The following is a 23,775-nucleotide window of genomic DNA, read 5'->3' on the forward strand; positions in this document are numbered from 1 at the left end:
GCAGGCAGTGGCACTTACTCCGCAGCATGTCGTGGTACGCGTTGTCAGCGATGGAGAAGATGTGGGGAGGAGCCTCCGAGCGCCGCTTGCCTTTGTATGCAGCAACCACCTCCGATTTGTAGACAGGCAACCACTTGTAGGGGTTTATGGTCACACAGAATAAACCGGAGTATGTCTAGAGAGTAACACAAAGCCAGAGTGAAAAAATTCTTTCAAGTGATAAGGCAAAAAGTCTTGGTTAACCAAGTAGGATGTGGCATTGCCAGCTGCTGATTTAGCTTGATTTCTGAATTGAATTTCAGACTTTCTAAATTTTGGAAGTTACTGATCTGCTAAGTGACTTCCTAATTGCAATTCATACCAAAACTACAGATATTGAACGGTTTTCAAATGGGAAAAAGGGGTTATGAGATGTCAACCTGAAATTAAAACATCGCCTTCAGAAAACAAAGGAGCAGCAAAGAGACTTGTGTCTGATTTTGTCCCTTGCTGCTCCATGGGAGTTGTTTCCTCTTGAAAACAGGCATTGCAATGGAAAGACACAGCTTCCCTGTTTGAACTCCATTTTTAGGAGGAGAAACAACCTTCCATTATTAATTGTATGCAAGAACCTCTAGACAATTTCTGGTGGGTGTTCAAAGAGAAAAATCACATGATAGTGTTGTGCCCCAAAGCTGTGGAACCTTTTTCAGCTTTTGGAGATGCCAAGTTGGTAAAAATCTCTTTATAGTTGCTCTTTGGATGATACACATTGGTTCTCTGGGGCCTGGTCACTCTGAGGAAGAATGAGCTTTGATTTGTAACCCCAGGCAATTGGTGTCAGCTGGTAACTTTTCAAGTACTTAGCCCAGCTTGGAGCAATATCTTCAAAGAAACCCAGTTATCATATGGGCACAATCACTATATGCACATAGATTATTGAGTTAAATTAAGTTCTAAAAGTTTCAGGTGAAATCCAGGTCTCTTCCCCTAAAAACAGTGTTAGGACATGCTCCTGAAGGGCCTTGGCATGAATCCTCTGTCCTGTTTTCTAGAAAGAAAAAGAATCCACCCCTAACAGTAAACGGATTAAGGCAAGATGCCAGTTTAATTTTCTGCCTATACTGATCTGCAAACAAAGCTATGCTTTAGGCCCTACATGTCCATAAAGAGGTTATTAGAGAAACACAGAAAATGTTTGACAATCAGAATTTAAATGGGTAATGTTGGAATTACTCTTCTGATGAATATCAAAACACAGAGCTAGGGTTGGCTGTAAAAATCAATGTATTCCTTTGACTGATTTAAAACACAATTGAATGCAGCTAACTGGGAGCAAAAGAAATCCCCATGGCTGGCGTTGACATGGATTAATATTAGAAGATGGAAAAATAAAGTGGGTCTCCCCAGCACTTTGATTTAAGAAAAATGTCCCCCACCATCCCTTTCTTAGGCAAGCAAGCAAAACTAAGAAGCCAAGCACCATCTTACTCATCCAGTTTTGTGTTTGTGTTCAGTTGAACCTGACTTCTGTGACTTATCAGAGTTGTAAAAGGAACATGAACACAACATGTTCACACACGATGTCAGCACTTGAAATGCAGGTCTCTAAATCCACCCCTGCAGTGGCCCTTACATAGATCATCCAGTTGCTGTAGCGCTTCCTCAGGTTGTACAGCACAGACGCCTCGTTCAGGTGGGTCAGCATAGACATGTCCTCAATCATGTCGAATTTGGGAGGGTTCATGGTCTGCACATCATCTTCTTTTATAGTCATGGTCTGCAAAGACAAACAAATACAGCAATACTGGAAGACACTGGGATTCTCTGTTGCTTCATACACCTTAAGGAAGAAAACCTATTTTTCCCCCAGCAGAGGGAAGTTCTTCAGGTCAATCTCTGCCTATGTGTGCAATACCATGTGTTTCCACAGGTATGAGAAGAATGGGAGACGACTGAGATGATAGAAGTAAGAAGCAGGATGCTATGGCTGCAAAAGAAGCCATGAATTTTGGCTAGAGCCTGGGTTTTTATCTCTGGGCACCAAACCAGAACTGGCTGGTTGCAAACCTCCAGTCACAGCCCTCACCCAGGCTGTGTGGTGGCTGATGCTCACCCACCCATGACTGCATTGCTGGTTTTCCCTTGGTGGTTTTTCATGTGTTATCCCATCCTGAGCTGGCACCAGTTACTGAGCCTTCCCATTCTCAGCCCATTTCATGAAACAAGCAACCAAACTGAAACAAGGACAATTCTGTAGCTTGCAGTTCTAGCCTTGTTAGTCACAGATCAGACAAAACCAGTTTTGTACCCTTCCATCCGTTGTCTGAACGGTCACTTTGCCTTCACTGGTTTCTGTAATTTCGGCTTCAACATAAGCTTTCTTTTCATCAGGAACCCAACATTTCTTCTTCCCTGTGAAATTAAGAAGACTGAGGGTTCACAGCCTTGCATCAAACAGCAACACCACGCCTAGCTAAGTGAGATTGCTGGATTACTTTTTCTGCAGAAACGACACAAAACCTCTGGGATTGCAGCAGATTGGCAGTGCTGGGAAGCTGTGTGATGAAGCAGAAGGCATAGGGCTCCCAAATGTTGTCTTCCTTTGAAACTACTGCTTGGCTTCCTCTAGATCCTTCTAGCACAAGGTGTCAAAATATTTCACAAATGCTGGCTAAGCCTCAGCCTCCATGGGAAATTCATAATCATTATCACCAGTGTGCAGATGGAGGAACTGAGATTCAAGCTCAAATTAAGGCATTTGCTGAAAAGTCACACAGAGAATTTCAAACTGTTCAAGGAATCCAACCCACATTATTCAACTGCCATCTATCACATTTAACCTTATTACTTCACATTCTTCCTAGTATTGTGCTGACAAACAGCAATATTAACAACTCACATTTAGTTATGTATGTGTCTTTTTAGAGTTTGGAGCAGCTGCACAAGATTTTAGGTCTAAGTTACAGCAACTGTTGTGAATAGTGAAAGGCCGCAGTTGTTGATGCATTCACACTTACTACTAAACCTCAGGGCTCATAGAAGCCCATTTAATGAAAAATAAATTAAGGAGAACTAAAAGCTAACATCACATTATTATACAAGCTGCAGAGCAAATAAGACATCTAGTCAGGCCACAGAGACATCAATGTCTGCTGTTTTTCTCCAAAGTTTTCTCTAAACCTCTGACAGAGAGGTTATTCCCCTCTTAGCAGAGCAGTACCAATACACCTTGCTTCTAAATCTAGATAAACACTTACTTGCCATAGATTGTTTTTAATTTTTCCTGTCCAGGAGTTTTTAATAGCTTTGCAGAATAAAGGAACCCAAACTTTGTTGAACCAGCTACCTCCAACAGCAGCAGCGTAGCAGTGACAACAGAGGCTTTGCGTCCTGCTTTGCTCTGCATTTCTTTGACTCCATTCAGATGTAACCCTCTGAACCAGCCCCTGGCAGCACAAAGGGCTGTGAGTCTGCAACTCACCATCAAAGGCCACGGTCTGAGCCTTCATCAGCTCCTTCTCACTCTTTCGGAGGTAGGGAGCAGCCTCCCCAAACTCTGACATATCGACCATCATCTTGGCAAGGGTTCAAGGTGGCACAGCTCACAGAGGAAAAAGAAAGGCACCCAGTCTACCAAAGAAAGAGGGGGAAAAACTAAAACAATTGTCTATTCTGTGAACAATGTCAGGCAATATGAAAAGTTCAGCATGACATGGCTGGTGGCTGATCAAAGGGATGATTAATGTTAAAGACAAATGCCTAACACAGATTTGGGACTAGACTGCACTTTTAGTTAAACCCTTCCTTGCCTCAGTTTATTAAAAATCAGACAGGTCTTGAAGGCTTCTAAACCTCAACACTGGTCACAGTTTTCTCCACAGAAAGATTTTGTCTCTTTTTTTGTGGCACATATGGTGCTTAAGAGCAGGAGGGACCACTTGAAGCTGTGATTTTAAAAACCACTTAGCAGGGGCCTCTTCTGGCCCCTTTCAAAGTGGTCTGGAGCAAAGGTGTGCTCTCCCGCAGCTCTCGCTGGGGCTGTGCCGCTCAGCCGATTAAAGCACCATCTCAGGCAGGCGTTTTCTGGGAAACAAGGAGCGAGACTTCACTGCTGCAAAGCTGCAGGGCTGTATGCCCACGCTCTCACTGCAGAAAGCCAGCTCTGGAGCTGGAAACAGCTCTGCTCCCTGCTCTTCTCGATTCAGGAATTAGCGCGCCAATAAAAACAGGACTAACGCGGCTCTGGGAGGTCCTGTGCTGTGCTGCTCCCTCTGAATTCACCAGGCTGGACATCCCGCTGCAGCAGGGCACGGCTGAGGGCAAGTGTATCTGAAGAATTGGTGCAAAGACTTCATATGTTTTTGGATTGCTTTGAGTTTATCAGTCCAGCTTAATGCCTACATTTGTTTTCTCAAATGACAAGGGCACAGTGTTTAGGAGTTTTTTCTGTGAAAGCGAGGGCAGGGGACGTGGGTCTCAGTGAGACTAATTTGCTATGTTTGTACAGCCAAGTAATTAATTTGTTTTGTACTCTCTAAAATCATCAAATGGATATAATGGGGTGGGGTTTTTGGTTTATTTTTGAGATTTTTTTACAGACTTAGACATAAATACTTACATGCACATAAACCACTCAGCAAGTTTCCCAGCCCTGGTCTAAAAGAAGTTCCACTGTTACAAGGTGTACACACACAATTTTAGAATTTCAGGGGGTTTTTTTTGTTTGTTTGTTTGGGGTTTTTTAAATCAGGACACCATTTGACTACTATTTAAAGCTGTGTAAATGACCCTCAGGTTAATTTCTTCCTTTATTTTATTTACTGTGCAATATCCAGCTGGACAAATTTTCAAGACCCCTATCAGACAGACACTGTAGTCTTTCAAAATTTAATTCAATTTATGTCTAAGAAAATCCTGGTAGAGATAAAAGCTCCTCATCAACCAAGGCAGCTTTTTTTTCAACATGTTCCTCCTAGGGAATATAAAGTCTAAGACAGCAGAGTTGCCAAAGCGTTACATCCAGCCCTCTCCCACTGCTGCAGTAAAAGCTTGATACCTTCTGTCTTGCTGCTGTAGAGCAAAAATTTTCTTTCTCAGAATTAGCCCTAATTTTTTCCAGATTATTAAGTAATTTTTAAATTCTTAATATTTTTAAAGATTAAGCACATACAGAAGCACAACAATTGCCAATTATTTTAACATCATCTAAACTGGCTAAAATTCCCAGCTGGAGAAACAACTCAATGGCAGAGCCTCTCTCTCTCCAAGTGTGTCTCATCTCTAGTAGAGCAATGAAATCACATCAGTTCCGACACTTAAACAGAACAGCATTAGAGCAAATAAGTGTAATTTCACATTAAATGTGCAAATTCCAGAGGGGCCCCACCAGTGTTAATCTCTAGGACCCAAGGCAGGTTCCCACAAGTCCTAGAATACACTAAAGTGCTCTGAATCACTTTTGTGCAACCTGGCTCCATTTGCAGACCTCCTAAAGGCAGTTCCTCAGCTATCACCTCCTTATCTCCTCCTTTTTTCCCCCTCATGCTCAGGGTGGACCACTACAGTGAGTATGTTATGGCGTAAAGCAGCATTCTGGCAGCTGGGAGAGAATCCTTTTCCTTCAGCAGCCTGGGTGTTTGGAGTTACAGCAGAGGTTGGAGTCCAGGCCGTGCACACCTTGGGGTGCAGAGAATTCATTGAGGCAAATCCATCAACAGATACAAGAAGTGGGGAATTTTGTTTTGTTATGGATTATTTTTAAAATGCAAAATAGTCAGGAAAGACAAGGCTAATGCTAAAGGTGTTCCCTTTCAACCTGTTGTAGCCAACAACAGAAAGAGCCAGCCCTTGTATATCAGCTGTGAGAGATCCTTGAAAATGCCTGCTCCCTGTGGAAAGCCTATACTGTTGCATAAAGTGAAGTGGCATGCCCAGGACCAACAATTTGATGGTGCACCCAGGCTTGGAAAAAAGGGACTTGGTCTGTCTTTACTGGGGCTGTTGAAAGTGGCTGCAGCACTAAGGGCAGGCAGGGATAATGCAAGAGCAACTGTGGTGGCACTGCCAAGCCTGGAAAGGGAGCCCAGTAACGCTCCAAGGGCTGTAACTCAGGCTGGATTAAAGAATGCCTCGGACCAACAAGCTGCTTAAAATTGCAAATTGCAAATAAACCATCATCTCTCACAGATGATAGAGAAGGCAAAAAGATGGCTTGCAGGCACTGGCTAATGATTTCACTCAGATGCATAATTACAGGGGACCTGACACTTCCTTAAGTGGTTATTCCAGCTGGTTAAATGAATGCAATGAGGTTAGAGAAGAAACACGTTATTTGCTATTCTACCATTCGAGCAGCATCCTACAGTGGCTACCACATCTAGAAATTTACTGATACTACTGCTAAAACTTTAAGCCACAGGAAAACCTTAATCATATCAAACCCGTGGTACAGTGTTAGAGCACAGCAGCCACATTTAAAAGTGAGAGAGGTTGGTACTCACCCTGGAGAGCACACAGAAAGTGTTACGACTCTGCCTGGTCCAGGCTTTATATGCCCCTATCTCAAGGTCACTGCTGATAACTGTTTAAAGGCATCTGCAGTTTTTCCCCATGCCTATATTTGTCCACTGGAACCCAGCTGAGGAGACAATGCCCAGGGAGGGGACACATGTGGCTGTGCCCTGACGAAGGGGGTCAGGAATGTCAGTGGGGAATGGCACTCTCGGTCCCAGCCACCCCTCGCCACACTTTCATTCTTGCTCCATGACTTCATGGAAGAAGCCTTTCCTGCTTCTGTGTTTTCACTAGGACAAGTATTGCTTTTCCAAGTGCTTCAGAACTTAATTACTGTGGGCTCATGGGGGTGGGTGTGTGTGTGCAAATTAAGACTATTCAGACATGACTCCTCTGGAATATGAAAATCAAAGCTTTTTGCACCAGGAATAAGTGATTATTAAGGGAATTTGGCTACGTGAGCCAAATTCCCTTCAAACAACAGGGCTAGAAAGTGGGTTCTCACATCCCAGCCAAGGGCTTTAAAACCCCTTTTTGAGCCCCAGGAGTTTTAAAGCCAAGACTATAGGTTCAGGTTTGGAATACACAGGTGTTCCCCAGTTTATGAACAAGGCAAGACAGGGAAGAAATCTAAGAATGTATTGATTCTGCCCGGAAAGTGAATCAAAGATTAGGGACAAAGTAAGCATCAATTTTAGCGAGTCCTTTGCGTCAGGAAACTAATTTATGAGTCCCAATTTAGGCGATGTTTGGCCTTTTTATTGTAAACTCATTTTTCCTGTGAAACACGCACCATGAATAACTCAGGTCTCATTTCATTGCAACCCATAATTAACAAAACAACTGACACTGCCAGACTGATTTGCTTTTCCCAGCATAGGTAGATATATAGGTTTCCTTTGGTTCTAGCAGAAGCTGAATATAAAAGCAGAAAGGAAAATAAATACTGTGGATAATGGCACAAGGGAAGGCAATATATTTGTGCTCTACAAATTCAATTCCAAGGAAGCAAGGAGGCACCTTATCCACAACTTCATTGAATTCCTAGATACCCACAGGAACAAGTGGCTTGGTTTGTGACCAGGCAAGAAGGAAAATGTCTGCATAGTGAGTCTGCTATTTTTAAAGCTGTTATGCTGATGACTGGACAGGAACAGGTTGTACAGACAAAGTTGGTCTGTAAGAAACAGGAATTTCTGGAAGTGATAGGCTCAAAGACAGGAGACTGATGTGGCAGCTCTGAGGATTTGAGCACTTTGGTAACTTGGTATTTTTAGCATTTGGGGAATGCAACCAAGAGACAAAGAGTCACTACTGCTGTGCTAGAGACATGCTCACTGCCAGACAAACTGGAGAAAAGGGCGCTCTGCTAGGGAGCAAAGACAGGGATAAGAGCTAGGTATGAAGCTTTCCATCCTGTCCTGGATTCATCCGTGAAAGGATCCTGCACTCCAGCTGAACACAAGCAGCTTGTGTCACATTCTAGAGTTTGACTGGCTGTCACACTCACACCAGAACTGCTGCCTAGCCTGCTGCTTTAGAGGTGTTTGGTGCCCTGCAGCACAGATGTGTGTCCATGTCAGATCTAAATCAGCATCTTTTGCTTTATATCTGGCAAAAAAGAATAGAGAGGTGGTGATTTTGGCTGCTGAAGTGAACAGTGAGTGGTTGTGTAAACTCAAGCGGATGCTCCTGATCACATAATTGAAAACAAGGTAAATCACAAGCATCACCAAACTTAATGGACATTGTTAATCTGCTGAGAAACTGAGAATATTATTATTTCAAGCCATGAGGATACAAAATGCTGATACTCTCTCCCTCTTGCTCCTCTCTCACATAGCCAGGAGCATTACTTCCAAACACAATATTCTCATTTACCACCTACATTGCTTAGAAGAAGCCATCTTCTTACAAATACACTGTTATCACTTACATCTTTTCTGTTCTTCAAATAGTTAGCTTTCATCAGTCCTGCATGAGCACTACAATCTTGCTCCCACGCCTCCCTTTTCTTTTTTGAGGTTGCAAACAACTGTTTCCATAGCTAATTCTAAAGTAATTTCAATGCTTGTGTTGCTTAGAAAGGAACACAAATAATTGGTTCAAACATAATCAATTTATTTTCTTTGCTAGCCTGATGTGAATGGATGTTGCACATTAATCCCACCATTCTGGAGTTTATTTGCTTTCTCTCAACATGAAACAGAAATTGCAGCACATTTTCCCTAGATTAAATTTGTAACAGGGACAACCAAAGACATTTTCTTTTGCAGGGGCTAGTTTTAGAAAGGTTAATGCTGGTCACTGTTTCTAGGGAAACAAGGGTCTTTGATAAGGAGCTCTTGTGACTAAACTATTTTTAATAACATTACATACTGGAAAGGAATGCAATAACATTTATCAGCTCTAGACAGAAGATAGTGTCAATATTGTGGTCTAATATAGAAAAGTTGACATATTGGATCTGTAAAAAGCTCAGTTACGAACCCTCTCTATTTTCTTAGACAAAAAGATCAACCAGCTAGCTGGGTTTTGACAAAAGCTGGCCTTTAGACTACTCTTAATAAAATGTATACTGTAATAACCTGGCACTCAGGAAAAGCAAGATCAATGAGAGAGAAGGACACCAGTTTAAGAGAAAGATGCTTAGAGAAAACATCTTTGCAGTCAGGATCCTCTGTGTTGTTCTATAAAAAAAGCAAGAAAGACCATCACTCCACAAGATTCTGAAAAGAATGATAACCTATTGTTTTCCTCAAGTGCTTTTTTTGGTCACTGGTCCATGCTGCTGCTGCAGCGTCTGTTTAAAAAACAAATTGGAAAGAACCAAAATTACTTTGTTGGATGAGAAAGTTCATCCATCTGGGAATAGTTTCAGGAGAAGAAAGGTGCTTACGTCTTATCCCAGAGCAAAGCCAGACGCACTCTGTACAAGTGATTTATTTTGTCTTGTGAAGAATTATGTTTTAATTCCTCAAGCCACTGATGGCCCAAAGCAAAATTGGAGGGGGAAAGAAACTTAGATTTAAAAATAGTTGCACTCTGCTACATCCCTTAAGGATGAGAAAATTGGCACTGAACAGTACATTGAAAGTATGCTAGATTCCCATTATTAGACTGGAGATTTTCAGGTCTCTGCCAGCCTTTGTGCTCCCCCTGCTGCAGTGCCAGTGCTTGGCCATGGACACATGTACCTGCGGCCTGAAGAGGTATCAGAACCATCTCTTCATCTTCCTTTCAGCATCATAATCTAAAATATTTTTCCTCAGTTAATTCTTTGCTGACAGCTACTGTGTGGTGTGACAGTAGAATGGAAATTTCAATCTCTCTATGGAAAGCATCTGCTTTCATACAAGTATGCCTGGTGAAATAATTCCTAAGCCACCAAAAATGTTTTAAGTGGCTTTTTAGCCACTGTAATCTGTGATCTATTGCTATCAACATGCAAAGCCCTGCCACCTCTTTCCGTTTTGAGCAGCATGGGGTCAGCAGGGACTTCAGAGCATTAACCCCCTAAACCTCAGGAGCGTTGCCGATCTTCCCACTTGGTAGCTCCCGTCACTCCGCCTCCGATCCCATGCCAAGCGCAGTGCTCCGGGCTGCAGAGGCACGCTCCCCTCCTAGTCCGGCCCGGGACAATAAACATTTCAGAGCTGTCACTGCTGCCTCTCCCCTGCTGACATTCAATCATTACGGTATCTTAAGAACGTTTAAATAGGTCAGGTTTTTAATGGGAGGACTTGGCTTCTGGGAGTGAGACTGACAGCCTTTTGAGAGCAGATTAGCAGCGCTGATAAATCAATCTCTGACTGACTCACAGCCATAAGAAAAATAAGAAGATGAAAAGGGAGCCTAGTTCAATAAATGGTCTTAGTTCTTCGGCTCTGGAGATGCGCCGGGGGAAGGAAAGAAAGCTTTTGTCATGTCCCTCGTCACTCTTCTTTCTCCAAATTTGACCACATTCCCCCACTCCGCCAATGCGCTCTGCTGGAAGTTTCCCTCTCCAATGATCTTGAGCATCTCACCCTGCCCATCAGGTCAGAGACTAATGGCATGTTTTGAGAATTGCAGTGCCTCCTTTTCCCAACTCTCACATAGCCTAATTGCCATTAATGAGTTTTGGGTTTCCCTCCCCCCACCTCACCGTAAACTACTCTGCATTATCCATAACCACCGGGGGAAGGCAGGGAGTTAAAAGCACTAATAATGCATGTAGGCAGTTCAGGTTAATCTTTTGAGTATTCATTAAGGAAGCTTTTGTTTGCATAGCACGTCATTGGAATTACCGTAGTTCCACCACCAATTCCATTAAACCTTTCTGAAGCTAATAGCAGAAGTATTTTAGTCTTGATCAATGCAAGGCAAAAAAGAAATCTTCTAAGCGTCTCTCTGGGGTTTGTATTACGCAATCAGACTTCAAAGACAGGGTACTTCATTAGCCTACTTCAGCCTCTGACTATGATGCACTCTGTCTGCTCAAGCAGCCTGAAAATCACATTTCCATTTCAATAGGCAGCGCTGTCCTAAAATACTCCTAGGTCTTCAGACACAACATATTCTAGCTCCTGGTGCCAAGCTCCTGCAAGACAACTTGCGTTTTTTGGCTTTTTTATATTTCAGCTTCAAGGATTCAGAGCCGGCCCTTCAGGTATGGGTAGGGGTGGATACAGTCCTTGCTGATTGCCTGGTTTTGCTGCTGTAGAAGCTTATTTTTCAGAAGAGCTGAAGGGGAAAGAAGTAAAATATTCATGCACAGGAAGTTTTGTGATTTTTCAATTTTTCGCTGCTGTAACTCTATGAGTCATAACTCGGCTTTCAGTCAAGGATTGTTTGCTATCTTTTGTTTACCTTATGCCAACTGCAAGCCACACTAAAACACGCAGAGACAGTTTAATTGGTGAAACAATTGTCATGGGGATACTTTATTAACTTTGCAAGTGCTGACGGAATAAACCCAATGTGACTGGCATGATGTTAATTTAGCAGGAAAACACTGCAGGAAGGAGACTGTGTGAGTTTTTCAGCATTTACATTTTGTAAGCAACAACAAAATATTATTTCTTTCCAAATACAGATACACTGGGCTGGTCACCTCTGCTGAAAATTCAGTCAGCTTCTTGAAATATTAAGGCCAGTTTTTAAAGAAAACCTATTTCCAAGAGTATTACCTTCTGCCTGAAAAAGCACAAGTCTGTGCTTTTCACACGGCCTAATGATTTGACACTTTTTGTCAGTTGAATTTAAACACCTCCAAAAATGGACATGACATCCTTCTCTCCAACAGCAATATGACTGGCTAGTGTGTGCATGTAAGTGTATATATAGGAGAGACACACATATATATTTATACATCTGCGTCTATATCTATAAATATCTATACACACACACACACACACACACACACACACACACACACACACACACACACACACATATATATATATATATATATATATAAATATATACTTATAAGTGTGACAACAAGTTATTTTCTAAACCTCTCTCCTCCCAGCTGTGATGTGCCACACTTGGAGCTCAGTACCAGATAAATCAGCCTCTTCCTTGGAGACCTGCAGAACTGACCCTGCCAGTGCTGCTGTCCACAGCCGAGCCGTGGCAGACTCCCCCTGCTGTGCTCCCCCGATGCTGGAGCTGAAATCCTGACCCCAGCAAACCCCCTGAAGTGCGTTGGGCTCAGCCTCTCTCCTGCACAGGGGGCTCCCATCCTGTGTGACGAGTGCATCTCGTCCAAAGCCAGGGTAATTTCTGGAGAGGCACAGCGGGGCAAGATGGGAAAGGGGAGCTGTTCAGAGACGGCACAACCAGGAGTGATGAGATGACAGGAGTTACAAGAGAGAGGGATGGTGAGAAAAGGCTGTGCTGGACCACGCAGAGGAACCTATGGATGACACTGGAGAAAGGTTGCACTACCTACCCAGACCAAAACACATGGAGACACCATCACCAAGACCTGCCAGGGACTGCCTTTGAAGAGGACAACCAATTTTATCACAACAGTGATAAAAAGCACGACAGCAGCTGAGATCTCCAGTGAGGCTATAGGCAGAACTCTCTTCAGAGTCACACTGGATCCCCAGCAGCAGCCAATTCTGTTGTAACAGAATTGACTTGACTTGGTTTTAAATATATTTTTCTTTATCTTTTTTTTTTCTTTTGTATCTGAAATATGCACTTTGTCTTTACAGGAAAAAAATAATGAAGGAGATGGAACAAAAAAAAAGATCAGATCATATACTTGAGGCTTCTCACACAAAGCCAAAGTATCTGCTGTGTATGTAGTTATATGCATTTCAGTCTCACCCAATTGTATAGAACAGAAAAGGGAAAGAAAATATCAACATATCCAGTATGATGATGCAAAGCTAGATTGCTGTAAAAATGCTGAACAAGAATGGAACACTTGCCCTGCGTCATTAGGCCCCTCTGGAGCTTCACTTCAAATACCAGTAGCTCAACAGCATGAAAGCACTAAAGTACTCATTTGACAAGATCACCAGCCCAGCTGAGTGACTCATTTTCATCAAAACCTTGGACTTGGATCTATGCAGCATGTCCCACAGCAACTTCTCACCAGCAGGTTCATCTCTTCACCAACAGAGCATTTGGGAACAATCTTGGTTGAAAGCCTGTTTACCACTCTGTGGGTGTACACTGTTATTTATCTCACCTTTCCAGATGCCCTTCTGCAAGTCTGGTGGCTGTGCCTCGCTTCTGCTAGAGAAGAGAGTGAGATCCAAACAATAACTTCTTCAACATGGGCAACAAAGTAACATTTTTATTTATATAGCTACAGAAAAGTGTATATCATGTTTTAAAAATCAACCTGATGTTTTTCTGAGGATCCAAACTTACAGCAGGAGGGTAACTAAAATATTAACCACAGAACTTTGAGAAAAATATAGGCTATTCTTTGGTGTGAAAATATGCTATTTAAAAAAAAAAAAAAAAAAAAAAGAGAAAAGAAAAGGAAGATATATTTTTTGAGCTGGATCATTCTGCCTCTTGCCTGTCAAGCAATACAGTCCTGGTAGACTCTCTTCTTCTACTGCAGTTGCTGAACAGGGATTTTCCAGAGCAGAAAAATCCCCCCTGTTGTCATCACCCAAATGCACCCCTGTTGTCATCACCCAAATGCACGCCAGAACCACAGAGAGGGAACTGCAGATCTAAAGACCAGGTGATTTCCATTGGATTGCCAGCATGGCCTGGAGGCCTACCTTTATCCATTACTGACACACGTTCATACTTCAAGATATGCAATACATCATGATCAGAAGGAAAATCAAATTAAATAAATGGTGTGATGCCGGAATTGCTGTCACCTTTCTAGGAAAGGGAAACTGAGGCAAAGGTAGAGGCTACATCCATATAAATAGTGAGGATTTCAATTCCCACTGCTTTCTCCGTGTGGAGTTACACAGAGAAAGCAGATTACCTTCAAAGAAGGACTAGGCAGTGTGTTCATGGTCATGCTGTTGGGCCACGAGGAGTCCAGGTAGGGCTGTAAGAATTTGACAGTGCCCTCTGAGCAAGTCCCACTCTTCTCCATGGGCAGACAGGCTTCTCACCACATGGGTCATCTTTGTCATACTTACTTGGTCGTAAAGGTAGGAATTTTACCTGTGTAAAAATGAATGGCAATTTATGGCAGTTTATTCTGAATGAAGAATGAGAGGAGCAGATTTTAGGTGTTGCACATGTAAGGAGCAATGCACTAACTGGCACTGTTGTTCACAACAGAATAAGTAGATACATTCAAAGGCAATAGCAATGCCCTTTTTACTTCCAGTTACACTGAAGGAAGATTTGGCTCACTCTTCACTGGACACACAGACTTGGGTTTTAGATATTTGCAACAAGTGGAAAACTATTGTGAATACACCTGAACTGCTTACAGTTTTCTAGTGCCACACGGGATGTCTGTACCTTGTCAGGTAAAAAGCATGCCCATTAAGTATGACACCAATGAGCAGAATTTATTTCAACAAGAGAACTAATCAGAAAGCAGATGTATAGCTCCATTCCCCAGAAATAATAAACCAAATGACATTTAAGTAGTAGGCCCCATTCTGTCCCATACTCATGCAATGCAGACAAGTCTTACTGATTTTTTCATAGCATATGCATGAAGTTCAAAGTTCAAACCCAAGTATTTCCCCAAACAGAAAGGACACAGTCTTTCAGACTACAGATTCAAGATGTGTTTTAATGACAGTTTAAAAAGAAGTATGAGGCTTATGGGAGGAGGTCCAAAAGGACAAATGAAACAGAACTTTCCACACTCTCCTATTCCCAATACCACAGCCTGTTTGTTAGCAGTAACAATGTGTGACATGTCACATGGGGCTCTGCTGAGATGAACTCCACTTCCCTGACCCTGAATCACTGATAAAGTCATGACATGGAAAAGAGGGCAGCCTGAGTGCCTTCACAACAGTCAAGCTTTGGGACTCAGCAACACCTGCCATAATCCTGTTATCTCCTGTAAGTGTCTCCTACCACTGTTATCAGAACCAGAAGTGCAGATGTATTAGCAATAGAAAGGTATTTTGGCCCTGTGCTCCCTCGCTAGACGGGGTTCCTTCTGTGTCCCACTGTCCAGTCCAGCAGCAGGGAGCTGAGCACAGGGAGCACAATTGTGTGGGGCACGGGAGGCAGCCACCACGGCTGCTCAGAGTGTGGGCATTCCAAGGGAATCCAAACCAGTCATTCAGCCATACCTGAACAAATTCAGAGCATTTGGTTTTCCTCAGTGTCACCTCCTTTCCCTCCCTGCCCTCACCTAAGGACAAGATGGTTTAAGAGGTGACGTGTGATCTCCCTTCACACCTTTCTCTTCTTGGACTTGGCGGAAGGCACGTGGCAGAAGGAGAATACCAACAGGCCTCATTGCTTGTGGCTCCACTTTTACAAACCAAGACAAACAGATATGGGCAAAAAAGAATAGCTAGCAGAGATTTGTTTCAATCTTATTCCTCCTTTATTCATTAATGTCTTCAAAGATATCTCCTTCCTTCCTCAAAAAAAAACCCTCAATGAAACAAGTGTGGACACTTCACCTTGGTTGCTGCTGCAATCTGACAAAAGATATTAAGCACTGACATAATTGACAAGATTCAGCACTTGCCATGTTTATCAGAGTTTCTTTGGAGATCTCAAATATCAAAAAAAAAGGAATTCAGTACTTTCTAAGAGAATATCTTCCAGCCATAAAAGATTAGAGTCCCTAAATAAAAGAAAAGCTAAAAATTCTGTGTGAACTGATGATAAGAACAGATCATTAATATTAAAAATGCAAATACAGAGAGGATATATACCATCCTCCCACACCAATGGTATTTCTGATCAGCCAGTCTAAGTAAATCCAGCCCAGCATCTATGTACTCAGCTTGAAGTAAAATATTAAGGACAGAATAACAGTTAGGAATATGACAATGATGTTGCCTCCAATAGCCTCCAACCAAGCATCACTAATCCAGGAAATTAAGAGATGAGATCAAAAGGAACCCAAATGAATTGAAATAAGAAACATGCAGCTACAGTCTTCAAAAAGTCGTTATGTTGTGGCACAGTGAGGACAGATTGTGACTAAGGGATTTGTTTGTATTCTTATGAGCCTTTTTCGAGCTGATTTCACCTTTCTGGATTTATTGAATGAGTAATCACTAGCATTCATTCATTTTATCTGGCTTTTTTTTCCTCCCCTTCAGGAGTTCCTATTTCAAAATGTCTGTGTGGAGACTGAACGAGAGGCACCAGCTGGGGTTCCTGTGCAAGATTTCTGTCTTCTAGAGGAGCAGAGTGCTATTATAAGGGCAGAGTCACTGGAGAAGCATATGACAGCCAGCAGCCACCAAACTCTAAAGAGGCTGGCACCTGGTTTGCCTGACTGAAGCCCCACACAAAGCAGCCCATTCCACACAGATTTGGCTCTTAATATGGGTTAGGGAATTTTTTTCACTAGGGCATTTTTTTCACTAAAGGGAGAACACATACAAAGAAATGCTGGAAGGATCCTACCGGCACCAAATGTTCTTTGGAGTTCTCCCTCATTCCCAGCAGCAGGCAAGGTCTCAGTGGCATGGGGGACATTTCAAACAGAAACATGCAAGCCATTCAACCATTAAGCCATTTAACCTTTCAAGACTAAAGCTAAGTGCCACAGCTAATCCACCAGTGAAAGTCTGTGTGTTCTCTGTCTCTCCCATGAGAGTGACATCCCAGCCACTGCAGAAGAATGATGGTAAATTGCATTGTTTCCAGTTTCATAGTGGAACTAGTTAAAATTTTTTAGGCTATACTCTACATGTAACATTAAATACAGCCACTGCTAATAACTGAGCTTAATTATTAGCTGATTTATTAATATACATGCAGACAGAAGATTTCAATTATTTTTAATTATATGGAAAGTTCCAAGTGTCTTTTTTACTCCATTACGATCATTCAAAACTCTGTAAAACCTGCAAGCACTTAATTCTTTAAATGACAGTTTTTAATTAATTTGAACTCAGGCTAATTAAAATATTTGTAGATTGTAAAACCTAATTCATTTTTAAAAGGCAAGCTTTTACATCTGCAGCAAATATGCTCTATTTTCCATTGGGATTAAAGATCCAGCCCTTGTTTGAAGTGCAAAACCCTCTTCAGCCTTAACAGTGGAATTACAAGTGACAGCAGGTAATAGAAATGCTCCATCGGTTTGGGCTGTGTGCTACAAATCACCTCCTGAGCATTCCCAAGTCCACTGCTCCCACTTGCATGAAAATCTGGGCACTGGAGACAGGAACAAGAGTTTCAGCAAGCCTTTGCTGGTAACAGTCTTGGCTTAACCACTCACTTATCAAATACTTACCTCTTTATGCAGCACTGGATAAAGGGAAAAACAATGGCCCCCTCTGACAGCCACCCTGCAACAAAATTTGCTAGGTACCCCACAGAAACTCTAGCTTTAGTGGGTGGTTTCAAAAAAGAAAGGCAAAAGACTTTAAATTTGTAAGCAACAAAAATAAGGCAGTGGTTGTGCTGCAGATATCTCACCACCCACAGCTACTTTTGTCTTCACTGACGATTTCTAATGTCATTTGACAAAGGGGAAGTGACACCAGTGACAGACTTACAAGTCAGTAGCTGGCTTCAGGCTGGACTATGAAACTAACACAGTTAGGAGTTGCTTTTGTCATATTCTGTATCCCAGAGCCCAGGCTTGCTACCACCTCCATAACTTCCAAGCCAGGATCATGACTTGCCATTTCTACCCCAGGGACAGAGGAGAGACTCCATTGCTGGAAAGTTGTAGGATGTGATTGGACTAGGTGCTGTACAATCCCACCTGGGCTCCCTTTCCCAGGAAAGGGTGGACCAGAGGATCTTCCCAGGTCCCTTCCTACCTGGGCTGTTCTGTGATCACTAGGAGCACAGAAAAGGAGAAACTTTTCTGTAGAGCAAAACAAAGGCATAAGGAGGACAAAGGACCTGATCCCACGGTGCACAGATTTTGAGGCTTTCAGTCTGCCCTGCTCTAAAGGTGTGAAAGTCACCAAGTCCTTGACTGGCATGAGCCAAGTTGGATTTTCATCATGACACCTTCACACAGCTGCTGGCTATGTGCTTCCTTCATATACAACTATAGCTAATGTATACAGTGATTGTTGGCTTGATTCCTCCGTTTAGAGTGAGCAATGCACATAGCCATAGTAACCAGCTCCTGCCACCGAGTCCTCCGCTTCTGAAGGCAATCTGCTCATGCATGGCTCTGTGAAGAGGAGTTCAGATTTCTCCTGTCTGGAAGGGCAGGAGAGGGAGTTCTGGCTCTGCAGTTCTGCCACACACTGCAGACATGACAAGGAGTGACCTTGGCTATTGTCCTGTAAGTGGTTTTCCAACATGTCACATGCATCTGTTACACACTTATCGACCCACTTGAGTTAGTATAAACCAGCCAATATTCTCTTTCCTAGGCGGGGTTATTAAAAATGCATCATCAATGTGCAGTAATATCTCCAAACAAATTTCTTCGTCAAGGTATTAATAGTTTTAAGACGTTGGAAAAACATTTTCAACAAGTTCATGAAGTTTCATAGGAAAATAGGCTTGTAGCTAACATTCACATTAGCATTTCTCCTGCCTAAAGGATATTGAATCTGAGGACATTTAGCTTTTAATGCTTTAAAGATATGAGCATGCCAGAGCCTCTAACACAAGATAACAAAATCCAATTTCACTTGTCTCGATCAGCCTTTGTAAGTGTTGCTACTCAAGTGCTGAACTCAAGTCCCAGATCTGATCTAAGCTTTATCCCTTTCTAAATGGGTAAAAATAAACACATCCTTTCTTGCCCTTTATGGACACAAAACAATTGCAAAGAAGGAAGAACACTTGTGCTCTAAAGAACTGATCCAAGCAGCAAAGATTACCTCAAAAGGGCATGCAGCAAGTGCTACTTTAGTTGTTGAGCTCTTTATGGTAAATAGTGGTGTTTATAGATAAACTAAAAGATTCATATGGCAGTTTAGACTACAGACCTGTAGAAAAAAATCTCACCTCCTTCCCCAGAAAGCCCTAAAGAGGTTACAGAGACCTTTGCATAGAAGAATAATATGCAGAGACCAAGAAAAAGCCCTAAGCTATTGTGATATTTTTAATTGTTACACTGTACTTTACTGAATGAAATGGAAGCTGGCCATATGCATGAACTGTGGAAAGCAACTATTTTAGACATCAGTAAAACAGGTTTGACCTGAATGCCTGAGCCCAGGACTTACCAAAGCCCAGCTGGCATCAGCAGCCCATGGAATCCCTGAGCTGTGAAGATGAGTGCAACAAAAAATTTCCAGTTTCTATCAGTGCTATGATTGGTCATAGTTTAATATTTCAGTCCAGCAGAGCTCTCATCCAAGCACATGTCCTTGTTAGATTTTCCTGGGACTGATGATGTTTAATGAGTCTGGGAGAAACCCAGGAAAATGTTATCACGGAACAACAGACAGAGACTGATGCCAGACTTCAGCTACCTAATCTAAAATTGTTATCACACTTCAGTGAATGGAAAATAGTTCCCAAAGATTAGGACCATTCCTTCTATCTTTCCTCTAATTACTTTTTCAGAACCTTAAGTTCTGAGAAATGGAAGAACTTGGGAGAGGTGGTGGTATAGGGGACACTCAAGTTTGTGTAAGACAAGTCCCATGCTTCTTAGGTTGTGGAGCAATCCCCACTCTTACATCCATATATTACACTACATGGCTGTAGTGTAATAGTTTTTTAAATTACATGCATCACACAGAGTGGTAAAATTCTTACAGATTTAAACACTAAGACTTTACTTTTAAACCCTTTCCCTCTTAGACTTATTTACATAGAACCTCATATCCTTTATCTCAACAGGATAATGAGAGATAGAGGGGACTTAACAAGTATTACCTTCCAAAAAACAGCAAAGTTATCACCTGGAGAGCTGCTGCTCACAACTTGCACTCGCTTGGGTTTGGCCAAAAAGCTTTTCATCCTCTAGCAATGGTCAGTTGCAATCCTCCCTTGTAAGCAGAGTTGGTTAGCTAATAAAATCCTGACTGTAGCTTAGGTCTAGCTTCCATCTTTTCTTCTCACCAACTTATGAATAAATATGACAGACTCATCAGGCCTTGAGTAGTTAGATATATAATAAACAAGGTTTGGGAGCAGGAGGGAAAGAGAGAAGGAAAAATGTCATTTGAGTACTCCAGGCTTCAGAAATAGAATGCAAATTGGAGGCTGTGTGACCTCGCACCAGCACCTGCATGCTTAAGCGCTCTGCTTCCAGTGCTGTGATTAGATGCTATTTTTCCCCTGGGTGCTCTGCCTTGTTCCGCTTATGAGATAGGTCTGCGTGGGCAGGAAGGCAGAGTCAGGTGGTGAAGGAGACTCTGCTGTCTGCTTGTCCCTTTCCACTCTATTGCAGAAGCTGCCTTCTGTATGAGTCAGAAGTGGGAAAAGAAAGATAATTTTGAGATTCAAGTAATTGCTTGCTGCATTAGTATGACAGGAGGCTTCACTACAAAGTACCTGTGTGATGGCAAGCAAGCCATACACACCAACTTTCAGACAGACAACTACCATAACTGGTTGTATTTCCTGTGTGGCTAGAGGTTGAAACCCCTGATTTACACGGAAATGCTGAGAGGAAGCACGTAAAAGTATGGCATGCCAGGGCTGCAGCCAAAGCCACCAGGACCAGCCTCTGGAGTGATGGAAAGCACACTTGTGCATGCAGGTGTGAAGTGCCATGGACTAACAAATGGACATTTTCAGCTTTTCACATAAGGAGCCCCAAAACAGCAGTTTACCCCAATGCATCTTGGTACTGTGAAGGCAATTGTATGTGGATACTGTAACAGTAAGTACCCCACAGAAATGAGTGACTGAGAAAGGCTACACATTACATACTCTATCTTAGGGCTTTATAGCTACAGGCAGGCATATCTTTGCACATACATAACCACTGAATATGCTCAGCTGGAAGGGCCCCTCAAGGATCACTGAGTCCAACTGCTGGCCCTGCACAGGACATCCCAGGAGTCACACCATATGCCTGACAGCATTGTCCAAAAGCTCCTTGAGCTCAGTCAGCCTGGTGCTGCAACCACTGCCCTGGGGAGCCTGTTCCAGTGCCCAGCCATCCTCTGGGGGAAGAACTTTTTTCTAACATCCAACCTAAACCTCCTCTGACACAGTCTCATGCCATTCCTGTGGGAGTGTTTGAGCGCCGTCTAAGCAGCAGCAGCCTTTGAGCAGCCACACACTGCAGCCCTGTTCTGCTGACACAGGGAGAGGCAGGAGCAGCCTCTGTAATGGCACTCCAGAGCAGAGCAGTCTGTTAACCTCTCTGGGGGAGAACAGTCATCTGGGAGGGTAGCATGCATCAGCCAGCCCAGAGAGTGTGCAATCTAAGCACACCTTGCCCAAAAATACAGAGCACTTTGGCCAGACACTAATCAGAAAGGATGCTGTTTCCCAGCATTTTCGTACACACTCCTCCCCCAAAAAACAACTTCTGTCCTGGATAGTGAAAGGCATGAGGGCAGGTGCTTGGTCTTTTCAGAACACAACTAAAGCAATAGCACAGTGCCTCAAAGCATATTCTGAGTTTTTTGGTGTTGAAGGAAATCACTTAACTGATACTGAAATGAATACAACAACTCTGAGATTTCCCACTGCCTTAGAGAGCCACAACAAAATTCACATTGTTTCACCTCATCCTGAATATACACAAGAAAATTAAATGCTTCTTTCAAAACTTGATTCACTTTGAATTTCTACATACTTGACAAAAATAAACCAAAGATATTTTCCTCAGCTTTTGCATCAAAGGATAAAAAGAGGAGCAATTAAGGCACTCACCATGATACATGAGCAAGCAGAGATGGTTCCCACACTCTAACCAAGATTAAACAAAATATATTATAACTGATCAGCACTGGTTATTTTCTCCTTTTAATATCAGGCTTATCAGTAGCCTCTGTCTTTTTAAATTACAATAGCCTTATATTTTCTTATAGGACATCCTGGCTGTGGTGTAAAACATAGATGAAATTCAATATTTGAGTATCAATATAAGCAAAGAATACACTCAGATTATTCTGAAGTAAAACTGAGTCAAAACAAGAGTTATTTGCTTAGAAAATTAGTTTTTAATAACTTAATACATGGTAAAAAACCTAAGCCAGATTGTTAGCTCAGTTACTCTAAAGAAACATTTAACCAGTTCAGTATTTGTTCTCTCACATAAAGGCTTAGCAACATATGGGTAAATCAAGGGATGGCCATCCCTGCTATGAGGGGTATCCCAGCAGTATGAGGTGCTTGTTCTGCATGCAGAGATAACCTTTTCAAACATCTACAAGATCCTTTGGAATTTAATCAGTGCTTATCCAGTGAAAACTCGCAGCCTGGACTAGAGTCTCTGTAACATGAGCCAATCACTTTCAAAGAAAACTGCAGTCAACTATGATACAGCCAAAGAAATCTGGGAGTTTTTCATTCCTGTCTTAGGATCTGGTGACACAATCTCCCCTTTCTGTTTACTCTCTTCTTTCCTTATCCCAGAGGACAAGCAATGCTGGAAATGTCTCAGAAAAAACAAACAAAAAAAACTGTGCTGTCTCCCTAGACTTGCCATGTTGCAAGGAGGAATGTGCAAGCCACTGTCACTTGTGCGCCGGGGTTGGGGCAGGAACAGGCGAGAGGCAGGATCGTCGCAAAGGCCAAGCAGGACTTTATTCAAAAGAACCGTGCAGTTTTTATAGAGTGGTACGATGGGTTCTACTCTATTGGCTAACTAACAAAAGCATCTTTCTCACACACTGTCCTTGAGAGGAACAGAAAAACAAAGCAGAAAAACAGCACCTGCAAATTGTTTATAGTCAACAGGTTATCACATCTTTCCAGCTCCCTAAAATGTCTCACAAGCCACTGTGAGAAATGCTTGATTTTTTTCTCCCCCTGTCCCATGGCATCCACAAGTCACCTCCATCACATTGCTCAAACACTGATCATTTCTGACACAGAGCTTTAGAAGGAAAAGATTTTTAATGCCCTGCAAGCAACCAGCACTTTCAAAATCCATCTAAGCAACAAGAGTACAATGCCCACTCCCAGGTAACATGTTGTCCTTGGCATGTCACTTCTTTATTTAAAGAGAAAGCCTTGAGCTTTTTATCACACATGTGTACAGTATGCTGTGCTCAGGACTGAGATTGGGTTTTGGCTGACAAGATACTTCAGATCACACCCAAATATACTTCAAGAACCTCTGGACCTTCTTCCTTCCTGCCTGCATACACCAAATAAAGTGTTTCAGTGCCTTCTTTCCTCATGGTCATGCAAAGGCTCAGCCATTGTCTCAGCTGCTTTGGATTCAGTGTTACAATAATGCAGAGTTGATAGAAAGAAGTTGAATACTTCCTAATGCCATTAAGACTTCTTGCCTCACCTGTGGTGCCTTTTTTCCCTACAGTCCATTTTCCAAGCTAGGCCAGAGCCTGCACTGCCACACTTCAGTTCTGTGGGAGGTGAACCCACAGACCTTTCCTCACAGCCAGGTGCCTTACCCCCAACATCTTCTTTTTTGTTTCTTTGTCTCTTATGTATGGAAAATACACAAGGCTACCTAAATGAGAAAGTTGTACCCCAAGTTTCATTATATTCCTTTCCCTTTTTTCTCCTCAAACCTTCTGCTCAGAAGGGAAGATACTGGTAGGAGAATGCAGCATGAAATGA

At 42.4% G+C, this 23,775-nt stretch overlaps 1 protein-coding gene across 1 annotated transcript in view; it reads right to left on the reverse strand.

Annotated features, from left to right (window-relative positions):
- The window catches only part of MYH15 (myosin heavy chain 15), a 46,383-nt gene extending 39,780 nt beyond the window's left edge, over nucleotides 1-6,603 (reverse strand). The window contains exons 1-5 of the mRNA XM_050981404.1: nucleotides 6,483-6,603; nucleotides 3,464-3,612; nucleotides 2,291-2,394; nucleotides 1,616-1,759; nucleotides 19-175 (exon numbers count right to left, since the gene is read on the reverse strand). Coding sequence (XP_050837361.1) covers nucleotides 19-175; nucleotides 1,616-1,759; nucleotides 2,291-2,394; nucleotides 3,464-3,557 — 499 coding nt within the window. The 5' untranslated portion in view covers nucleotides 3,558-3,612; nucleotides 6,483-6,603. The remainder of the gene's footprint in view (nucleotides 1-18; nucleotides 176-1,615; nucleotides 1,760-2,290; nucleotides 2,395-3,463; nucleotides 3,613-6,482) is intronic.
- Between the last annotated feature and the right edge of the window lie 17,172 nt (nucleotides 6,604-23,775).

Source organism: Serinus canaria, chromosome 1 (assembly GCF_022539315.1).
Source record: "Serinus canaria isolate serCan28SL12 chromosome 1, serCan2020, whole genome shotgun sequence".
NCBI classification, from domain to species: Eukaryota; Metazoa; Chordata; class Aves; order Passeriformes; family Fringillidae; genus Serinus; species Serinus canaria.